The 11,856-nt window shown below is 47.8% G+C and overlaps 1 protein-coding gene across 1 annotated transcript; it reads right to left on the bottom strand.

Annotated features, from left to right (window-relative positions):
* Window positions 1–3,516: 3,516 nt before the first annotated feature.
* On the bottom strand, window positions 3,517–10,473 carry RHOV (ras homolog family member V). The gene is made up of 3 exons (XM_032112853.1): window positions 10,071–10,473; window positions 6,681–6,739; window positions 3,517–6,353 (listed from the first exon to the last, which is right to left on the bottom strand). Exons 1-3 carry the CDS (start codon window positions 10,264–10,266, stop codon window positions 5,913–5,915), a joined length of 696 nt encoding a protein of 231 aa, XP_031968744.1. The 5' UTR covers window positions 10,267–10,473; the 3' UTR covers window positions 3,517–5,912.
* Between the last annotated feature and the right edge of the window lie 1,383 nt (window positions 10,474–11,856).

Genomic DNA, 11,856 nt, shown 5'->3' with positions numbered 1-11,856 from the left:
GAGGTCGAGCTCTTCCACCCTCACCACCAGTAGAGCCAGGTCCCATGGGTGGGCTCCTGTTGCCAGCTGGGGGAGCAGCAGGTACGAGGCCTGGCTCTGAGGCTGCCACTGCAGCGCTTCCTTCTCCGCTGAAAGCCTGGGGAAGGTTTCAGCAGTGCCTGGCTTGCTTTCTGAGAAAACAAGGAAAGAGAGCTTTACCCTAGACCCTGGGAAGCCCGTGTATTTTCATTGTATTTTAATTTTAAGAGATTGTCTGCCCCGCCCAAGATTATCTCATGGGAAAGAAAAGCCTGGCTCAGTGACTCGTGGTGAAACTTGTCCCCGAGCCAAATTTCTTTGCACCTGATGTTCCTCCATAGCAGCAGAAACCAGAGTATTTCAGTTCACAACAGTGCCCTAGGGGTAGTGCTGGGGATAAGGGGTTGGAGGGGGAGGATGGGACCCACATCTCCTCCTGCTCCTCCAGAACAAGTCCTGCAAGTTTGGATGCCAAGCAGCTCAGTCTGGGAGCTGGAAAGGGCATGGTGTCACCCTGGGAACGAGGATCACGTGGGGCTGCAGCAGAGGGAACCTGTCTCAGGGATACGTTGAGACATACCCTGCTCTCTTGTGCAATAGGTCTTTGCAAGTACAATGCTGTATTTATACGGTGGGAACGGAGAGCCCAGGGCTGGACTCTGCAGAGGCATGAGTAAGCAGCTTCCAGGAGGCCCAGGTGCCAGCTGGGCCAGCTCTTTGATTCCTTTTCTGGGAGCAGATGCAGACTAAGTGCTGGGTCTCAACCAGCATTCTCCAGTACAGGAAGGACAGTCTTAGAGCCATATTGTAAAGTTCAAGTGGTTTCTGTGTATAAGTGCTTTATCTCCCAGGCTTGCTACAGAGTGATTTAACATGGCTCAAAAAGAGGCAATAATGATGTAAAGCAGACCCAAGATGTACAAGCAGACCATGCGGCCAAGGACAGTGTCCTGGGCAAAGAGGACTCTCAGCAGGATGGAAGAGCAGCAGTTCAATTAACACACAGGCTGTGAGAGAACAAGCATTCCTTGTGGTGACAGCATCTGTTTGAGCAGCGCCTCTGCTCTCTTCTGCTCCTCTGGTGTTCCCATGCTGCTTTTTGAGAGACTACAGAAAGGACCATGGGAAGGGACAAATCTAGCCCAAATTAGGGGCAGGAAGGCATTAAGAGCAAAGTCGAAGCAGATTACTTACCTGCCACTACAGCTGAGAAAGGTCAAACCAGACCCTGCTTCCAAGCTGGGCCTAATTGATAAATAATGTTAAACTTGGAGCAATGTGAAGAAAAAAGCCAGTTAGCACCTGAGGATTAAATTGCAGAGTGTTAAGAAAGTGATAAGGTTGTTAAAGCAATCACTCTCCTCTCAGGAAATGGGGGGGAGGATGCCATTCCGAGGTAATTGCATTTCAGCAGGGTTCCTCCTGCTGGATTTATGTCAGCTCCTGACCTGGTAATAGGTCAGCCTGTCCCTTCAAAGTAAATAGGATGTAACCTACAGGGCATAAAGATCTCCAGAAGGACTTTCAGACTTGCCCTTCTGGTGCTGGAAGGAGGATGTGCTGAGTCAGATGAAACTTGGTATTACTTTGGGGATTAATTCCCAGTCAGGGTTCAGTGGAAGCTGAGGAAAGCGTTGTTAGCTGGAAACCTTCTTGGCATAGTTAAGCCCATTTAAGGTGTGATACCTACAGAAAAAGGAAACTAAAGAGTCCTTTCCATACTGTATCCCTACTGTTGCTGATATCCAAGCTCAGGTCCTTTGGAGATGGCAGCTAAAAGTGGCAGCAGGCACACTGGCTTCATGTGGATTTACACAATATGGTGTGTACCTGTACTGAAGTACTGTTACCTATGCTGGGTCTCAAGCAGCATTCTCCCGTACAGGAAGGACAGTCTTCCTTATCAGTTACTCAGCTGGATGCAAGGATATGCAGGAGTCTCTTATCCAGGATCCAAGTCAGAGCCCTGAGCAAGAATGAAGGTACTAGAGAGTTTCTACCCTGTAGGAATGTTGGTGCTTTTAGCATTTGATGCTGAGCTTTGTGCTATGGAGTAAGTCAGATCAACTAATCATAAGGATCCTTTTTGGCAGAAAAGTAAGCAGCACTTGTGAGGAATTGTGCTGGCCTAGCAATGGACTGGGCTAGCTTCACCCAGCCTGGTGGGGTGGTTTGTTAACAACAGTCTCCCAGGAACTCCTCTGTGCTCTCAGCATCTGAAAATACAGGTTGGTCAAGCAGCACTGCAAGGCAGAAACAAGCCCAGACTCTACCAAAACCGGGTAGTAGCACTGATCCAGTACTGCACTGTAAGAGGGTGAGAGCAAGGGTTTAAAGACACCTCGGGTGGCTTTGGTAGGAAACTCCATTTAATGAGATAGATTCACCCCCACACCCAGGAGTTCAGCTTTGTTCACGGATTTCAGGGAGTTTTAGAGTGCTTATTGTGCATATGACAGGATATGGCTCAGTGGAATGACTCACTCCCTGTAAAGTTAATTCACACTTTGCTGCTATTTCCATTCACAGGTGCTTCTGTAAGATTTAGTGCTAGGAAGCTACAAAGCTGGGAGCCAGCTCCAAATATTCCCACAGGTTACTTTACATCTAGTAAACAACAGTCTATAGAAGGATGGTGTGATTGTGGACTTGGTAAACAACCATGCCCCCTCCCCCCCAAAAAATCCAAACAAATAGTAAAAGTTCCAACAACCTCCTCACCCAAAACACAAGTTCCCAAATCATGTTTTATCAGCAGTAATTTTCTATTACCTTCTTAATTTCTGAATTTGCTCATTACCTCTGCTTCATTGTTTTTTGTCCACTTTCTTTCCTAGCTCTCTGCTGAACCACCACACTCCTCCATCAGCAGCCTCACTTTCCAGCCCTCTGACTCTGGAGCAGCTATGGGGCCCCAGATCTGGACAGGCAGGAGCCCTGACCTATCTGTAACACTGAATATAGGGCTAAAAGGGTGAGTCCTGTGAGCTGTCTTGCATAGGGCCTTTGCATCCTATGTGGCACAGGCAAAATATTTTAGCACTTTAGCAGTGTTTAATTACCAAGGTAAGTTGAGTAAAGCTGGTCGCTAAATTACCCATCAGTCTAATGACAGAGCAGCATGCTGTTATTAAGGCTCCAAACGCAAGTCCTACATGGGCTTGGGTCAGTGAGCGCTAGGAGGGCCTCCTGACTGGTACCTGGATGGTGGCTTCTAGGGAGAGGCATTGAAAGCCTTGGATATTTGCTACTCCATCCCCCTTGGCAGCCTCCACGCTGAGTGGCTGCTGAGGTAGAGAAAGATTAACTGGGGCAACAGAAGGAACTTGGAAAATTTCAGCTATGAGGGGATTTTTACCATCACTAGTGGGGGTTAGGACATGGACTGAGAAGTGGGGCTATTTCCCTCTTATACTTATTGTCAGTAAAATGGAGTAACTCCTTCTCCATGTTAAAGCCCAACCTAGTTTGCACTGACAAAATTACAAACACAGATTCTGGACATTAAAAAAGTTTATTTGATCAAATTTTAGACACAATCAAATAGGAAGAAAGTAGCTCTCAGTACAGTTTCTTTTCCAGGATGAAATAATCCCTGTTTCATACCAAGCTACTGCAGGACAACCCTTGCTCTCCTAAGCAGGAAGGAGGCTGGTGTTCTTTCCACCTGTGGATTTGCTCCCTAGGGATATGGCATGCTCTTTGGCAGGTCACACCACAGCCCTTGTTCTCACAGGCTAAAGAAATGTGTAAAGACCCAACAGTCAAATTGAACTAGTGATACAGCAAAGGTGCCTGTACAGGTAGGATATACACACAGGGATGCATTGCTGAGTGAGAGCTTTGTTCAGGAAGTGGTGTCCTACCTAGACCCACGTCAGACATGTCACTTCTAGCTACCGCCTCTGTGCTCACCATCTCTTAGGACTCCTCACTGGACACAAATGGCATTTCAGCTGGAGGAGTCCTTTCAACATTCAGCTCATTTTGCTGCACCATCCTTTTAAGGTGTCTAAGCCTTACCCTAGAAGCAGCTCCAAGGCTGTGGGCCACTTCCATTCAGAGGAAGACTTCTCCACCTCTTTCATCCTTCAATACTGCCCAGGGAGACAGCAGTCTTGTCTCACATCCTGGGGACTACATCAGCTGCACTACAAAACCAGATGGCTGTGAGAGATGTTCACAGGCATTTGTTTGGAGCCACACTGCATTACTCGCATTTGCCTTGTTACAGGCTCACGAGCTCGCCTATGCTTGATTTTGGTCTAGGGCAAACCATCCACAGCTATTTCTCTTTCTGCCACATTACTCCAGAGTGTCCTCAAAGTGATGGGCTGTGGCCAGATGCAGAGAACCCCCTGAGTATTGAAAGCACTGCTCGACAGACCTGTCACACTCTCTGCTACATAAACCAAAATGAAATGTCTCTGCAAAAGAAAGATTTAGAAAATGATGCAAGTTCTGTAATAAAATATAATAAAATGTGAATAGACTCTCCAGGATATTAATCCCCTGAGAAACAGGTGAGAGGGGAAGGGAGTGAAACATAAGGAATAATTTTCTCCGGCATAAACTTCATGGATTTCCTTTGCTTTTGATTTCAGCAGATCAAGCAGTGACTTTTAGAAAAGGGAAGCATAACAGAAAGAAGCCCTGAGTCCTCCATTCCTGTTCTGCAGCCTCAGGAAGAACAGTACAAGGTAAATTCCATTCTTCTGTGTAGATCTGAAATGGAGGATTTTACTAATGAAGAGGAACTTTCTCTCACTACAACCTCCTCCTTTTGATTCAGAACTGAATGTACGGAAAATATTACTTTAAAATTCATATCACTAGCAAAATTTTCAGGTGCCTAGAAGTTTCCCTGCATATTAGCATCTCAACTAAGTAGAATCACAGCTTTCATTTAACAACATTCATTCTTCTTTCCTTCTCTATCTACCTTTCTTCATTCTATCTTTTTCCTTTCTATTTTCTTCCTTTTCTTATTTCTCTCTCCATCTCCATTTGACCCCCCAGTACTGTTATAAACCCTTTGCTGACAGTTTTGTCTCTCCTAGACAGAGCCACTCATCACTGTTCCTCACCTCTTCTTTCTTTCAAAACACCACACACACAAAAGGCCTTTCAAAGTTGGTCCCCAAGTCCACAACTACCTCTTAGGATAGGACTGTAACACTGGCACCCAGTGGACTAGAGAGTCCTCTCAGAGAAAGTTTTGCTCAAAGTATTACTGTAGCTTCCAGTGCATTTTCTCTTCAGCCTGCCAATGGCCTTTATTTAGGAAGTACCTTCTCAAGAGTACTCCCAGTACAGGGCCTGTAAGAAAGAGTGCTGCTTTTTCACAGCCAAGTGAATTCTACCTATTTTGGCAAATGGAATCAGAGGGGGAACCCAAGTCTCATGTTACAAACTCTGCACCCCATGCCTGACCACATTGCAGTTGCCTGTAACTGCCCCTGCCCTACTCTCTGCCATGCCTGTAAATCAGCCAAAACACAGGCTGATTTCAAAAGTCCCTCACGTTTATTATGCTGCATCAGAACACTGAAAGTGTATGAGCTTCAACCAGAAAACTGTCATTTTGAACAATGTAAGGAACCTGCCTGTTCTAGGGTACTGAGTCTTGGTGTATTAAATGCTCCCATTAGTCTGGGACACTACAGACATGTCCAGCAGGTATTAAAGCTGCCTGGACCATTCCACATCTCAGCACAATGGAAATCTAGTTCATGTCTCCTAGGCATCTGATACTGTACCCAGCAAGAGACAGGTTTCCAAGCCCAGCAGCTTATCATACCCTCCTTGCTGGGGCCATAGGAGCAGTCACTCCAAGAAGGTGCAGAGCCAATACTGGCATTGGGTGTTTCTTTTCCCCCTCCCTCAAAGCAGCTTCAGACAAAGCAAAAGAACTTCTTCCAGCGGCACTTAGAGAGAGTCTTAATGCCTTTGGCGGTCATCTTCTTTTCCTGACGTGCCTTGTGCTCAACACCACTGACAATGGCCATGTCAAAAACTTCTTTAAGGTTCTTCTGGGTCAGTGCTGAGCATTCCAGGTAGGCTTCAGCCCGGATTTTGTCAGCTAGACCTTCTGCCTGAGGCCGGGGCACAGGCTTCACGTGGTAGCGATCCAGGCTGATGAGGACATTGACATCGTCCCGCAAGTCTGCCTGTGTCCCTACTAGCAGCACCGGTGCCCGGGGGTTGTGAGTTCGTATCTCAGGGATCCATTTCTCTGTAATGTTTTGGAAGGAGCTTGGGTTTACCACACTGAAGCAGACAAGGAAGACATCGGTGTCAGGGTAACAAAGAGAGCGCAAACAGTCAAAGTCCTCCTGCAGAAAAGGGAGGGGGGGGAAAAAAAATCATCACTGGACTGTTCTTCTAACAGCATGATGCTGCAGTAGCTTTTCCACAAGTTAACTAGGATAGCAACAGAGGGAGGGCATTGTGCTGACTTTGTGGCCATGCCACGTTTCAGACACAAGTTCCAGAATTGAGGGCCTCTGTCACTCACTTGTCTGTGACTGCCATATCAGCAAAAGGCTGGTGCTCAACTAGTGCATTTCTGTTCTTCCCAGTTAAGTACTGCCTTCCTCAAAGCCTGAAAACAATCCCTGTCCCACAGGACCAGAGCTGACAGCTGCTTTGATAGAGCTTACCTGTCCAGCAGTGTCCCACAACTGAATCCGGACTGGAGCTCCATCCACGAGGACCTGCACTGTAGCAGAAGTAGAATAAGGATGAGTCTAAAGCAGCTGGCCAGCATACACACGTACGCTCATACAGGCTTTTCCTGAACGCTCTGGTTCATACCCTGCTGAACAGACTCACTGAAGTCGCTCAAGTCTCCTCCCAGCTGAGCATCCTCCCAAGCCTCACTAAGACTGCTGAAGCTTGCACTGGAAACATCAAGAGAGCTGCAGTAGACCTGATTTTGTTAGCTCTCAGGTGTTTTGTGTTCTTCTCCAGAATTTTGAAAGAATAGTTCCACATTACTGGCCAACTGCTCCTCTAGACAAGAAGAGCCCTTAGCCAAACGGTTCCCCGAGAACCACTTGTTCTTCTTCCACAACCCAAGAAAAAAAGATAAGGATAAAGCCAGAGAACTTCAGCAACTTGCTTCTAGCTCCTTGGCCAAGCAAATTCAAATCAGTGTCCATCAAACAAGCTATTGGAGATTTTTCCCATCCAGACCAGAAATCTGGCCTTAAAAAAATGTTATGTGAGTGTCCTAGCTAGGGAAAAACCCACCTTTGTAATGAACAAGGAAATATTAAGGAAAGAGTGATGAGTGAAATCCCTTTCAGAGACTATCCACATTCTGAAAAACTGCTGAGTTACACATGTAAGGTTTGCTCCCATTTCACTCCCTAATCACAGTAAGCCTTCATGTGGTATCAGCTGACTCAGACTGAGGGCTGGCAGGACCTCTGATGGAAATCGGGAATGAAACTGTTAGATGTTTAAGTGCATAGACACCACAGAGATTGGCTAGGAACTGAGGAGAGGGAAAAAGGGGTTGTGGAGCTGGAAATCACTTGAAAGTCCTGACAAAGTGGATGGGGCTGTGCTTGGATGAATAGAGGCAGACATTGTGGCTACAGTGACAATGGCTGGCACTTGACATGAACTAGCAAAACTCCACTGCTGTGTGCAGGGAGGAGGCTTTATTGTCCTTTTCATTAAAAAAAAAAAACCCCACCAAAATCAAAACAAAAAGCCCCCCAAAACCCACAAACAAAAAAATCTCCCAACCAGAAGCAGGATCAACCTTTTGTGATTATTGAAGTAATTCACCAGGTGAGAAGTGACAGAAACAAGAGAGTTTAACACAAGCTTTTGGAGGTGTGCACTCCTCCCTGAAAGCAGTCTGGAGAAAAAAACAGAGACACATAGACAAAAAGATGAACTGAAGTTTGGTGGGAGACTGAGCCTGGAAGAAAAATGAAGGGGTGGGTCTGTCCACCACAGTGCCACTCCTCGCAGCATAGCTGAAAGTCATTGCTTCCTTGTGACTAGGAAACTGTTGGGTTGTTACCATATCTTTGCCCCAGAGGAGGAAGAGAAACCTGTTCCTCGTCAAAGAACTTGCTAGATCCTGACTTGATCTTCAAGGCAGCAGGCATTTGCCTTTCTAGTATCTGGTTTTCTCTGTCTCAAAGTGCATTGAGAGAAGGAATTAGCATCTCTGAAATGTTTTGCCATCTTCAGAAGAAAGTCACCACATATATTACCTGCTGCTCCAGTGTTTGCACAGAGTTTCATCCCATCTGCTGCTAGCCTGAGCTATGCTAGCAACTCTGCAACAACCCTCTAAGTACCGCCCTCACAAGGTCCACACCCTCGGGATGAGGATGGATCATGGTATGATAGAAAAGGGGCTGGCAGAACAGGATAGCCTGGTGGAGAAAGGTCACCGGGTCCGCATTTCACTCAAGGCTGCTCTACCTGGCAGCGACACCCAGCAGGAGGTAGCAGCCAGACAGATGTATGTGGCTGGGTCACTGTCCCAGAGACATTCCCCTAATAATGTGACACCTTCTCCTATCTTGTTATTGGCATCACAGTCCCGTGACCAGGATTAAGGTTAGAATGTAAACTGCTCAGTTCTGCCGGCCATTACAATGGCAGGTCTTCCCCATGAGTGAAAGGAATCGGGTTGAAATTTCTGAAGTGGATCCTGAACCATAATATGTGACTCCAGGAAGGGACTTTTTTCAGGCTTAGAATAGGGGTGGGAAGGGAAACTTGTTTGTTTTTCCATTTCCTCCCAATAAGCAGAAAGTGAACTTCACAAGACATGTATTTAACGGTTTTGATTTCTATCAGTTACAAATCCTACGAACCTCTGAATTCAGACTTAGTACTTGGACATCCAGACTGGGACTAAACCCATGTGCAGCTATCTTCAAATTACCTGCTGTTAAGCATGGTATGTCTGCACTCATCCTGCCTTCACCTTTCTGGACCATTTTATTTTGGATTTGCCCTTCCAAAAATGTGCAGTCTAATAACTACAGTAATTTTAAGCCTCTCTTAGTCTAATCCATACACTTCAATGTAAAGAGAGCAGAGAGAGCAGTAAGTTTTCCCTTGGAGGACTCATGATTCCTTGCATCTGTTCCCAAAGGGCTTCTAGACTCTGGACAGCAGCATGTTCTCAGTTCAGTTCCTTCAAGTGACAGTGGAATAGCTTGGAGAGGGTCAAGATAAATCAACAGCTCTCAGAGTGAGCAACTGGGGGGACATTCAGACAGACAAAACACTCCCTCTAAGCACCCCTAAAACTATGACACATTAGATGCCTCATTCCTGGTCTGACTTGAGCACATCTCTAATCTACCAATCTACATTGTCAAGTAGTGCTGTGTTTCTTCATATCAAATGAAGATAAGGAATCTTTCAAAGGGCTTTTTATTCTCCTGGGGTTTATATAGAAATTGGAGCCCAAAGGAAGAGGAGTGTATAACAAGAACAAAGATAGCATTTACAAAAGTGGAAACTAATGAGAGCTCATCAGCTTGCAATTCTAGCCAGACTTATAAAGCTCTTCAACTTTTTGACAACCTTTGTTCAATGCTAACTTCACCAGACAAGTGAGGGAAAAGATGGTTTTCCTGAGTATCAGTTGATGCTAAAAATCACAGTGTTACACTGTAGACTATTTCTGAGGCTAAAATGACCACAAACAATACAAAAACCTAAGCCCCCTTCTATTTAGTCATAACAACACCACAAAACCAGGAAGGTGCTCAAGTTCATAGAATTTGCAAACCAACTCGACACGTATTGGGTTGACACACCGGCAGAACGGAGGACCTCCACCTGCTAAACCTCACAAAACGTCGGAGGGACTCGGTCCGAGTCCCAGAAATGCCTCGGGCTGTGTGCCCGCAGGCTGCGCAGCCCTGCCCGGGGCAGCCCGCGGCCCCGGGAGCGCTCTCCTCCATCCACCCCGCTCCTCCCGACGCCGCGCCCCGAGGTTTCGCTGCGCCAGACTGGATCCCCCCGGCCGCCCCGTGCCCCGCGCAGCCCGGGCGGGCACCTACCGGAGAAGGTGTCGAGGGCGGTGGGCTGGTACTCGTCGGGGTACCCGTTGGTGGTGTAGCTGACCACCAGGCTGGTCTTGCCCACGGCGCCATCGCCCACCAGCACGCACTTGATTCCCAGCTCCGGGCCGCTGCCCCGGGGCGGGCTGTGTCTCCGCAGGGCGGGCGCGTAATCCAGGAGCTCCTGGGGAGGCATGGCATTGGCACTGCCGGTGGCACCGCGGACTCGACAGGGCTCAGCGTGGGGCGCGGCGCGGCGGGGCCGCTGCCATGCTCCTGAGAGAGGGCTGCTGTCGGGGCTGCCGTGCGGGGCCACCCTCTCCAGCCCGCCAAGCTTCGCTCTTCAGCACTACACCTGCCACCGTGCGCACAAAACCAGTCCCTATTTCCCTAGTCCCGCCCTGTCCCGCCCCGCCGGGAGGTGGCCGGGCCCAGCCCAGCCCTGCCCGGCCCGGCCCGGCTGCCTCCTCCCGCCGCCGTCCCGCGGGCGAGGGCCCCGCTGCTGCACCTTCACGCCCCGCGATGCCCCCCGAGCAGCGCCTGCCCTCAGAATTTGGGCAGGTGCCACGCCGTGCTCTGAGTCGTGGACACGTGGGAAAGCCGCGCTCCATCCATGGTGCCCCCCACTTCCTTTTCAAAAGAAGCAGCTCCACTGTCCCATTTGGGGCATCTGTGATTTCTGCCATGAAATCAGGACAGAAATAAAACCAACAGTGCTGGTCAATATTGTGAAGGACAATAGAAAACAAATGGCCAAAAGTCATCACATCTGTTAACTATGTGATTGCCATTACTGGATTCCTGGGACCCAGCCAAACTGTTGTTACCCTTTGGCAAAAGCCACAAAGTGTATTTTCCCAGCTGCATAGACAAGTGCAGGAGTTCCCAGTCTGCTGTCTGCTTGTCATATTCACCTCTGGTAGCTCACACACCACACTGTGCCCTTGGCAGCTAAGAAGACAGCTCCATCCCTGCCCTGAGGAGCTCCCTGTCTAAAGAAGTATGACTAAACAAACAGAGGAGTGGGAACACACCACTTAAAAGGAGAGATACAGCCACACAATCGCAGCCATCATTGCACACCAGTGTAGCACCTCCAAGTGATTGGAAACAGTGGAGGGATAGTATTAATGCCTGCAATACCCAATATGGCGACATCAGCTTTGAATGTGGAGCTGCTTCCTAATGGAGGAGCTAAACTCAGGTTGTCAGTGAACACCACTCATTTAATACCATGATGTCCTTCATGGTCCTCTCTGCAAGGCACACCTGTCTGCACTAGGCAGGTTTGTGCTGCAAGCAGCTGCTGATTAGCAGTTCATGAGCTTGTCTTGCTGTAGTTTGCATCCATGCTGAGAAGATACACAACTAATGTTGAACTTGAGAAGAAATCTTTAAGTCAGCCACAGTCTAGAATGCTTTTGCCTGTGGTTGACAGAAAGTCATAAGCACTGCAACCCTTCAGGTTCAGTGGACAAAGCATGTCCAATCTTGGAGACAGCCAACAAGCTTCCTGAGAACAGCAAGAAGGAAGTTTTCTCTAGTAGTTTGCTTTAATAAACCCCTGTGTTTTTACTAGGAAAACCCTAAATTTCTACAGCTACAAACAGTGGGGATGGTATTAGAAACTAGGCTGCTGCTAGGACATGTGCCAGATAGTCTTGCTACAGCAACTGGCTGCTATCTCAAGGGACTAGCTTGCATTAGACTGGCTTTTTCCAGTGCCATGCTCTTCAGTGCTAGTTCAGAGGCAGGTGACAGCTGAACTTCTCCAGAAAAGGCAGAA

Source organism: Corvus moneduloides, chromosome 6 (genome assembly GCF_009650955.1).
Source record: "Corvus moneduloides isolate bCorMon1 chromosome 6, bCorMon1.pri, whole genome shotgun sequence".
In the NCBI taxonomy this organism is placed as follows: domain Eukaryota; kingdom Metazoa; phylum Chordata; class Aves; order Passeriformes; family Corvidae; genus Corvus; species Corvus moneduloides.
This window is presented reverse-complemented; position numbering and strand designations above follow the sequence as displayed.

What these genes read in the sequence shown, in the direction of transcription:
- RHOV (XM_032112853.1), bottom strand. Translation starts at nt 10,266, where the DNA reads ATGCCTCCCCAGGAGCTCCTGGATTACGCGCCCGCCCTGCGGAGACAC. An exon ending in CGCCCTCGACACCTTCTCCG is followed by an intron (nt 6,740 to 10,070) that starts GTAGGTGCCCGC and finishes CTTCTGCTACAG; the next exon opens with TGCAGGTCCTCGTGGATGGA. An exon ending in TGTGGGACACTGCTGGACAG is followed by an intron (nt 6,354 to 6,680) that starts GTAAGCTCTATC and finishes CCTTTTCTGCAG; the next exon opens with GAGGACTTTGACTGTTTGCG.